The 10,558-nt window shown below is 38.1% G+C and overlaps 1 protein-coding gene across 1 annotated transcript in view; it reads right to left on the bottom strand.

Moving 5' to 3' along the window:
* Nucleotides 1-10,199, bottom strand: part of dnajc17 (DnaJ (Hsp40) homolog, subfamily C, member 17) — a 35,309-nt gene extending 25,110 nt beyond the window's left edge. Inside the window, exons 1-7 of the mRNA XM_014011964.1 lie at nucleotides 10,006-10,199; nucleotides 5,488-5,557; nucleotides 3,016-3,074; nucleotides 2,828-2,915; nucleotides 2,538-2,614; nucleotides 1,866-1,983; nucleotides 1,177-1,226 (exon numbers count right to left, since the gene is read on the bottom strand). Of these exons, the coding sequence (XP_013867418.1) occupies nucleotides 1,177-1,226; nucleotides 1,866-1,983; nucleotides 2,538-2,614; nucleotides 2,828-2,915; nucleotides 3,016-3,074; nucleotides 5,488-5,557; nucleotides 10,006-10,086 (543 nt within the window). The 5' untranslated portion in view covers nucleotides 10,087-10,199. The remainder of the gene's footprint in view (nucleotides 1-1,176; nucleotides 1,227-1,865; nucleotides 1,984-2,537; nucleotides 2,615-2,827; nucleotides 2,916-3,015; nucleotides 3,075-5,487; nucleotides 5,558-10,005) is intronic.
* Nucleotides 10,200-10,558: the final 359 nt, after the last annotated feature.

The raw sequence follows: 10,558 nt of genomic DNA, 5'->3' as shown, positions 1-10,558 counted from the left end.
CACACACACACACACACACACACACACACACACACACACACACACACAAACACTGCTTACAAAGCTTAACAGAAATTACAAAATTTATGCACGCTCGCTACCCACCTCTACCCAAGCTGGCACAATTTATTCTTTGTGTCTTCATAAAATAATTACGAAGTTTATGCAACTTTACTAAACTTTTGTAGTGTAAAAAAAACTAACTTCCTAGGGGCGAACCCAAGGATCAGCATGGTGTTCTGAGTGGCCAACTAAAAGAAGGCATCGAAAAACTGAAGACTCTAGCTAAATGCCTTCTCACAGGGCTCTCATCCTAACTGTCGCGAGAGTTCATTCCTCCTTATGCTAAAGAGTAGAAAAAGGGAGACATGAAGACAAGAAAACAAACTAGCAAGTTAATGAAAATGATTGACCTAATTTTTTTATTGACTTCATTCTAATTTATTATGTAATTAATTGATTTATTGCTTATTGTGACAGGCCTACACAGTGACAAAAAGAGAAATAATAAAACTGCTATTTTACATTTAAAATATTACCTTTGGGATTGGATTAAGTGTTAACGAGGGCCAGATTTGGCCCGCGGGCCTCAATTTTGACACATGTGGCAATCACTAAATGCAACTTTAATACACATGCCTCTGAGTCTCAGAGGTAGTTCACATGAAGGGAACTTTGCACATTTAGATTCAATTGCAAGGCAAAAATATCTGCATAACATGAAATACGGGATTTTAGAATTTCCTCAACATAAATCTAAGCAGTAAAATTCTGCTGTCTGTGTTTTGTAGACAAACAAACATCAGGGAAGACTTAATATTCTTAAAACCAGATTTAATGTATAAACAGATTAGCTAATATCCCCTGTGTCCTTTAATACACGCAGAACAGGGTCTTTGCAGGAGGAAATGTAATAAGCCTTTTTTTGGCATAAATACCGGTCCCCTGACGACGCTGTGCCTACTCTGCTCTTAATATAACATGTGTGCTCCATGGTGAGACAGCATATGTGGTCTCTGAATAATAAATTACAAATGGCTATCGCCTGTTCTTTCATTCGTACAGAGCTGAACCTCTGCTCTCACACACAATTTTATTTTCCAAAGACTTCAGTCCTAACCCTGACCTGCCTTCAGTCATAAGCACTGACTAAATTCCCATAGCTGCAAATCTTACCTTCAGTTTGGGGGTCACATTGTTCTTGGAACATCTCTCCCCTCCAGACTCTGTACCAAAAAAAAGCATTAGGGAAATTTGACACAGCAAAGGAAAAACACAAAGAAACAACTGTTTAATTGAAATATGGTGCTAGAGTGTAGTCAAGGGAGCAGGCAGAGAACTTCTAAATGATGGTGGTCACGTGTTAAAAGTTCTGGCTCTTACAGACGGAGCCCTGATGCGTGCAAATAAAAGACTCAAATTATGTAGCAAATGTGAACAAATAATTGTTCAGCCATTAAAAGGGGTCAGGTTTACATCTCCGCACGACTCCACAGATTTTTAATGAAAACAAAAGTATTACCAAAGAGCTCTGATGGGCTGTTGTGTGTGCATGTTTTGCTCTTGGCATTCCTATGAAACGTTGCCAAAGTTGTGTTAAAAACACTAAAATAGCCCTCGTCTCGGATAAGTTCAGTTTTTGTTATTGTCCATTATCTGAATAATATCTGGTCAACCACAGGGTGAACAGCGGCAGCTGTGGTTAGGCTGACTGAGAAATATAGAAGTTCACTAAACAGGGATTTCAGGGCAGTGAAAAGACTTCAGCGTAACAAACTAGATTTATTGGAATGACTGGACCGAAACGCTTTGGATCATCTTGAATTGCATGATTGATAATACTTAAATCCTGGAAGTGGACATACTTCTGTGAGTGTGTTCTCCTGATTGATGCTTGGCTTCTCTTTCTCTTTGAATCTGCTCTCTGACGAGCCTCTGTTCTTCTTCAAGCTGTCTGGATCCCTCCTCTCGTAAACGRGCAATCTTTTTCAGAAACAGACATGTAATAAAGTGATATTTACAAACCCCCACGCACAATTTGCAGACAAAAAAGAAGCTAGGATAAACACTTACAGTAAATCAACTTTATCAGTAAGCTACAACCTGACATTTCCCTCCTCTGCCCAAACCACAGCTCTTTATATGTTGCCATATTAAACTCGTTAAGCACAAGCCAATTCTCATCAAGCACCACTACCATTTATTACTTGCATTCTGAACAAAGTCGTGCAATATTCTCTAATGGGCTTATTGAAAAACATAACACTGTGGTAACAATAATTTTTAAAAAARCCCTAAGTTGGGGCTTTTTGATCCAGACCCAGGTCTTTGGGAGATTTCAACTCAATCAGGAAAAAGTATTTGACAGAAACCAGAATAAAGCACCTGCTTTTGCTTCAGAGTTTCCTGGATGAATTCAAATATCTAGTTTCCAGACAATATCTGAGACCTCCACTGTGTTTATTTGATTTTCTGCATCCTTTCCAATGCGTAAAGCAGCACAGTCGCTCATAAGGCTTCAATAAAGATATTCTCACCTCTTGTTCGAGCGTTCTTGTGATTTGCACCTCATCTTGGCTTTGAGTTTCTGCTCGTCTCTCTCTGGCCTCCAAGTCTGCCATAAGAGCAGACATGTACAGCAACGTATTCAGATGTTAACAATTTATCTTTTTATCTCAGTGAATGTTAGCTTTAGGCTAGTTTACACAAAAATTTTATGTTTCATTAGAAGCTGAATTTTCCTTTTCTAATATTAATGCAACTGCTACGATCACATTAATGAATTAAAATAACTATTAACCCACAGACAGACTGAAAAATGACTCACCAAGTTTAATTTTCTTCCTTTTATCATCTAGTTTCCGGTTTCTTTCTTCTGCTTGTTTCTTGGCAGCACAAATCTTGTCATAGGCAGCCTGAAACCAGCATGAATCATTAGGATAAACTGTCAGTGTGGATGTGGATTAAATAGGATTAGGATCCTTTTCACAAGTTTAAAAACTTCTTTGATCTTACTCTCGCAGCAGCATCAGTGAGAACTTCAAGAGCCTGAGACAACTGGTGGAAGAGCTCCGCTACAGGAGAGAAATGAAAGATGGGGCATTACTGGAACACCTGCAGCTGAATGCAAAGAATTCAGGTAAAATAAAACAGACAAACTATAACAAATAAAAAATTAAAAGGAGATGTGATGGTTTTAAATCCTTTTCCACATTTAAATCATTTATTGGGGTCTAAGTGAAACTGTTATGCTTTGGTCTGAATTCCTCCTTACTGTAACTCCACAATCCTCTTGTTCACTCCTTTTCTGTCTCAGCTCAACTCATTTTGATGCTGTCTCTTTAAATCCAAATGAGGTGCTTTTCTCCCTGCCCCCCTTCCAGCATCCAAAGCAGTTTGAGGAAGGGATTTAGGACTATATAGCGGCACAGAAACATTTTATTTACAAATTAATTAAAAGATGTCAACATCAGTAGACTTTAGGGGTGTAAGAAAATATCGATACACTGAAATACCGCGATATTTCATTTCCCGATACTGTATYSRWWWTYYWAARSCCYKTATTGATTTTTAATTAAGGTTTAAAATGTCAACTTTCTTGCCAACCATTTATTTTTATGTTGTAGTTCATCCTCTGATCACTAGTTGGCAGCAATGAGCCAGCCATTTGGCTCCTCTACCTCTTGAGCGCCAGAGAGTAAGGGTAGCATTAGCATTGTAGGAGACAATGTAAGCATTGTAAGTAAACATTAGCTTTTCTTTTTTTTTTCAGTAAGAGGTTTTTATTTAATAGAATTTTTGGACAAAAAATCGCAATACAGTATATCGCAATATATTGCCTTGCTTATAGTATCGCAATATATCGGGATATATCGTATCATGACCCCTCTGTTATGATATGTATCGTATCGCCAAATTCTTGCCAATACACAGCCCTAGTAGACTTGTGCATCCAGCCTTATATGTTGGAGCCAGAGTCTGACCCAGAGCCAGAGGAGAAAGTTGGTAAGTTCAGACCTTATTTGACAGTTCCATCGCAAAATATGATAGTTCAGAAAAAGATATTTAAAAACAATAGAGAAAACTGAACGGGTTGAATAATATGACCCAAACAGAGTATAAAGATCTTTGCAGCACCGGGAGAGACTAAATTAAACCTTTCTAGAGACTCCAAGTACACAACAAAATGCATTTAACAGCTAAAAACGTGGATTTTACATATGTTCTTTTTAAGAAATAATGGTTGTAACCTTTGAAGGCAGTAAAAGGTAAAGATGGTGCATTTATAGAGTGAAGAGAAGATGTGAATATAAAGAAATATTAAATCAAAAATGACTGGTGTCCACACGACACCAGCTGAGACATTTAATGCTTAAAATTTGCCATAAGTCTCATAAAACCTGTTTCCTCCAATGACAATGGACTGTTCTGACCTCTCCCCATCCATCTTCCGTTTGCCACTAAACCAGCTGTTATTTAGCTCACACAAATGTACACTGGGAGACCACATTCCCCCCAGCTCATCCTCCAAACGGCACATCACTGCACCGTCCTGGCCAAGCATAATCATTCACTTACGGGAGGCCTAACAGGCTGATACAGTTACTCCCTGTGGGGACTGGCAGTGCACACAAACAGAAGGCTCTGGAGATGGAGCTGCCAGCAGAAGCGGTTAGGTTACCTCCATGGACATAATGGGTTAGAATAAAATCCAACTCGGGGGGGGGACCTGTCATGCCCAAAAGGCAGCTCTGAGTGTCACAACATGGTTGGTTGAAGAAAAATGAGGGATATTAAGTGGGATCTTCAATCAGAAAAGAATCATAAACCCTAAGTCACCTCTTAGCGTTACGTGCGTGCAGCCTTCATTTAGGGAGCTGCAAGTCCCAAAACGTGTTCTGCTTTCCAGGCCAAGCCTGTCCATGTGTGGGTTCAAGTGTTGAGGCCCTCCAAACCACTTCTTTTCTATTTCTGGGAAACCGACCTCCTGCTTTTGTATTATCCCTCTCTCAACCCCCAACCTCTACCAGTTTCCCTTTTTCTTCCTTCTTTCTTGTCATATTCAAAAATGCTCAGAGCCACCCAGCAACCACATTAATCTCACTTGAAAATATTCTTCATTACCAGCCTTTTGTGCAAGGTGCTTTCTGCTCCCCTGCTGACAAAAACCTACACTAAAATTTCCTGGTCTAATTGTTGACATACTGCCTGGCAACAGACTGCGAGGCAGCTCGAGGACCTGAGGTGCACGGACTGTGGAAACACTGGTGCGATGGTGGCGTTGGTGATGTCTGACGGGAAGGCAGACAGCAGGAAACAAGCCCTGGTTAGCTGTGCGACACTGCGTTGTGGGTAGACTGTCTGGCAGCATTAAATTCAATCAAAGTCCTGCATTGGAGCTGCACTATTAACAAACGGTTCAAACATATTGTTCAGAACAATGGCAGGTCTGTGGCTCAGAACGGAGAGAAGGTTGTTGTCACTTACCTGCTTTTGGGTTGTCTGGGTTCTTGTCTGGATGGCATGTCAAAGCTTTCTGTCTGTATGCTTTTTTAATCTGGTAGGGAAGCAGAAAACAACCACTAAGACACATATTTTGGACACAAAACATCAGTAAAACTTTTACCAGCTCCAGTTTGCTTATCCCAGAAAACCAAAATCCTTATAAAAATGATAATTACATTGAGATTTTTGTAAGTCTTCCATAGGAAAAATAAAGAATTTGGACCTTGGTATGAATAAAAGTCTGATTGTATTTTTTGGATCAAACTAGCACCTAAGTCAGTCTTTTCACATCAGTCGCTTTGGCATGCTTTGCACAGCAAACTGTCCAAACTATCCTCTTCTTTGCCAGTTAGTTAAATAAATATGGCCATCTAGGGTAGCAACCCAGTATTATCTGTCTTATGTGAACAGTACTGATGGAACAAAATGTTACACCACACAGCCACCAATAATATATCAGCCTGGTAAGCAATATCTTTAAAAAGTTTAGAGAGCCAAGTTGGAAAAAACAACCAATACTCTGGAAAAATTATAATGTCATGTGAAGGTTAGAATCAATTTGTTGTAACTCTGGGTCACTGCTTTAAATATTAACCATTTACTGGTCCTTCTAGGAACCAGTTAATGTCAAGGTGGTTTTCATTAGAAGTCAGCTTCTTTGGTGAAAGTCGCGTAAGCTGAAAAAGAAACTTTCCTTAAAGACCTGTGAAGGAACGCAGCGCTGAAGTTTTTTGCACGCAACCACAAAAAAACACATGCTCACACTTATATGCATTGCATGCTAAGGATTTGCCGCATACATCCCCCCCCGCCCCCCCACACACACACACACACACACACATTCTAGCTTAGCCCGAACACAAACAAAGATGTTCCGACCAATCCTAATCAAACATTTTAACATTCTGCGTGTTTTCACTCATGCTATGGGCCCCAGAATGCTATGGGCCCCAGAATGCTATGGGCCATAAAAATTGGGAACACCTTTTTTTATGTCTGGGAAATATTTGAATTTATTTACTGGCAAATGCAGCATTTCCCAGTAGGTTGTTTAAGCTTTGCATATTTACAGAGCATGCTAAAAAGTGTACAAAGCTGAATTTCCAGGGAGGAAAACAAATTATAAAGTGGAGAAAGCTAATCAGACTGAAAGGAGTATCCATTAGGATGAAGCCTTTTAAACAACATTTTTAAACAAATTTCCATGGCAACTAACTCTAATAGATTAGGCTGTACAGCTAAGCTTCTGCACAATTATACAACTTCAATGAGTCTCTAGTGAGCCATGCTCATATAATCGTCTCAGGCAGCTTCTAAACATGGCAAGTTTTAAATTATAGCTCAAAATATAAATGAGAATTTGGTTTGCTGAATGGGTTTCCAGAGACTAGACATTATTAGGGGGTAATTAGTCTCACTGTTTGGCACACAGCATCCCTCTAAAGATTGAGACTGACACGCAGGACTATGGACTAAAGCCAGACTTTTATGCTGTTGGCCTCAAACCTTTTCCCTTTTTTAGCCCCTCTCTCATTTTTCTTTTCTTTTTCTTCCAGTCACGGTTCTGTCTAAATGCCCCCAATGTTTTTGTTGTTTCTCTTCAACATACTTTTCTTTTTCAGCAACAAGACAAGAAAACCATTACAAAAACTACTGCTGTGACAAAGAGTTGTAAAGAGACAATACAGAAAAAATAAAAAACAGTCGTTATGTAGCCAATCAAAGCCAAGATGTTTGAGTTGTCTGTGCTTAAAATTTTCCCATGATACAATTTGAGAAATAAGATTATGCTTTATTTGTGAGAATTTGCCAAGAGTCTTATGATGTCTTAAAATGCAAAATGAAGTGAACAGTGCAACAGCTTTTTTTTTAACCAGAATTAATTAAATGAATCTAAGGTAACATTCTTTTTAACTTCCTTATTTGTTCTCAATTAAAAAATATTTTATGGGTTTTTCATCTTGTGAGGCTAAATGTTAAATGTGCATAAATCTATCAAACAGGACAAAAACCTAACCAGCTAAGCTGTTTCAAACAACTTAATTGGTTACGTTTTTGAGAACGTGTCATGGCCAATCATTAATATGTGATTTTTCCTCCTTGTATTTCAAGAATTTATTTATTTTCTTCATTTCTCTCCCTCCTTAATAATTTCCTTCTTGTTCTGTTCAGCCTCCATTCATCATGATATCCTGTCTCTATGTGCTGTTGGTGTTTTGTTTTAATTTTCTTAATAATGTATATTTGCTCCCTTCAGTGCAAATGTTAATTTATGCTTGAAGAGATTGGAACTCATCGATCAAACAGAAAAAAAAACAGCATTTGAAAATGATAGCACGTGTGTTGGTAGGAGCTTGTCATGCTGTTTTTGTGCATTTCATATCAATCACATAAGACTAAATTTTATATTCAGCTCTGAAACCCATAAAAACTTTTAAACAACATTATTTGACATCGTCTAGCATCTCTAATAATACTCACTCGTGACGTCTTAATGTTTTACATCTTAAATATGAAACAAACTGAAGGAAGGAAATTTCTCAGCTTCTACACTTTGGTTTGTGAAAGTAGGAGCCACAAAGTAAAAAAAGCAGCAACAACAAATTACGCAGCAGCAGGTCAACAGTAGCTTAATGGTTAGTGCATGGTGGGAAAAAAAAAAGATGACTATGTACTGCTCTTGCTACTGTCTTCACTGTATACACACATCTTGTCCTCATTACTGGGCTTTGGTGCCCATATTAAAACTGACAAACTTGTCTTGGTGGCTTCTAGCCAGTAAAGCTGTTAAGATGCCAGATCTGCCATGAACCCATCCTTCATAATTGCAACGCTGAACTATTTRCATGATATCAGATGAAAAATAACTACAACAGGAAGAAAGGAGGGGGATAGCTGCAATGGAAAGATGAGCAAACCCAGAATAGAGAAGAAAAATAAATGCACTGRAAGCAAATATCTACCTGCTCCAAACAAGCAAATCATAAAATATGTAGTTTATTATTAAGACCCATGTGTTTGCAATAAGCTGCTATAATGCACTTGTATGTTCTGCCTGAAAATAAATCACCACATGTTTCAGTGTTTACTGCAACCTATTATGTAATGTGTATATTAGCAAGATAGTAGCTAAATAAACCACAGGAAATTGTGTGTGGTCTTGGCTGTTGACATTGTTTTACAATTACCAAGCAATCTGTGGTAGGTAAAACTCTAGTAGCTATTCCTCAGCACTACAATAAAACAAACCTCAGTCATTTACAATGATTAAATCATAAACTCTAATAAGTCATTTTTCCTATGCCGTTCTCAAGACAGCCAGGGGCAGAGGAAGTTCAGTAGCATTGATAATAAAAACGCATTAAGACACAAAATTCAGAGGACATACGCAAAACGCAAGATTCCTACGTCAAAGTCGTATTTTACGAGCTGTAAAACTCAGACTAAACCCACATAAACAGACTCTGAGATGAGCTCCTTCCTTTTCTGTGTGATTCACGACTGGAATAAGTGGCCCATCTAATGGCGTTTGTCTTGACACATTAGATACATTTTTGTAAGCCCTGCTGGTTTAATGCAACACACACACACAAATCCGCTATCTCGCTCAACCATCACCGGACCTCACAGAACCAGACCTCTCAATTTTGGAGCCCAAGCCACAACCACTGACTTCCTCAGGGATAATCCTCTGGGGAGGGGAACACTTTGAAATCCAATTAAGAAATTAACTTCTTCCCTCGTTTTGGCAGCAATTTTAATTTCCCTTTGGGCCGGTGGATTTTTGATAGAGAGCTGGTTGTAGGAAAGAGGCAGGATTAAAGGCATTATGGTTAACCACTTATGGCTGAGGATTGAAATGTAAAATAAGGGAAGAAGAAGGAAAACTTAATAAAAATTGTAAAATTTGTTTTTGCTATGCAGAAATCACCATACATTAGTAATACATTGTTAATCATTTGCCAACTGTATTACAAATCTTCACATTTCTGCTTCCAGAATAAACAATATTCGGTATGGAATTATAGACATTATATATATATATATATATATATATATGCCGTTTAGATGGATTTAGATTAGATTGATGTACACCACACACGCAGCTGCCTGATGCGACATCACCATCTACTGGCCCACCTGGTATACTACAACAGCAAAATTTTAGCCTTTAGCAGGTTTACCTGTTTTAAGGCATTAATGCGTGTAAAGTCCTGCTAAAATAAAATTATTTCAATTTATACACTTCAGAAATTTGCATTGTTTGATCAAATGCCWTACGGTTACGTTAAATAACACGCTTACACGATGCAAACACAAGCTAAATGGCAACATGCTGCATTAGCCTTGTACGCAAAACCAAAAACGTCGTAGCCCTGCAGCCTTTTCATTATTCACCCGTTGGGTCAAAGTTAAAAAATAATATTTTAAAAAAAGCAATAACAGCTTTAAACAACTTGTTATCTGCATACTAACAACAAGAGCTCAATATGTTCTTACCTCTTTCGTTGTAGCAACGCTTTCTATACCGAGTAAACCATACAGGTCCAACTGTAAAATCTCTTTAGCCTTTCCCGACATTTTTATTTAAAAAAAAACCACTAAAAATATGCTGCAGCTGCTATCGCTGTAAAATTGTGATTAATATATTTGTAATTGTCGCTTTCCGGCAGCATGAGTGTGACGTACACGACCTTTCAACTAGGATGTGCTATGCATTCTGGGAAATGTAGTTTTTTTCAACCATTTCGCTATTTACACAAGTTATGCTGTTTTGTCAGAGATCCACTGAGCATCTTAAAACTAAAAATAACCACAAGAATGGAATCTATTTTAGAACATTATTCTTAAATCATACAAAAAGAGAAAGTGGCACTTTTGTTTTAATTCAAACGTTATGGCCTTTTAATAACATGGCWTCTCAAAGAGTTATTTTGAGTAGTAGTGATTTCTGTAGAGCAGCATCTGAAACAGGCCATTCATTTTCAGGAAAAAGTTTTGATTTTCAATTGATTGACTTAATTCCTAAAAATCTTTGAAAGTTGGGGTTGGT

The sequence above is a fragment of the Austrofundulus limnaeus genome, unplaced genomic scaffold, assembly GCF_001266775.1.
Source record: "Austrofundulus limnaeus strain Quisiro unplaced genomic scaffold, Austrofundulus_limnaeus-1.0 Scaffold2, whole genome shotgun sequence".
NCBI lineage: Eukaryota > Metazoa > Chordata > Actinopteri > Cyprinodontiformes > Rivulidae > Austrofundulus > Austrofundulus limnaeus.
This window is presented reverse-complemented; position numbering and strand designations above follow the sequence as displayed.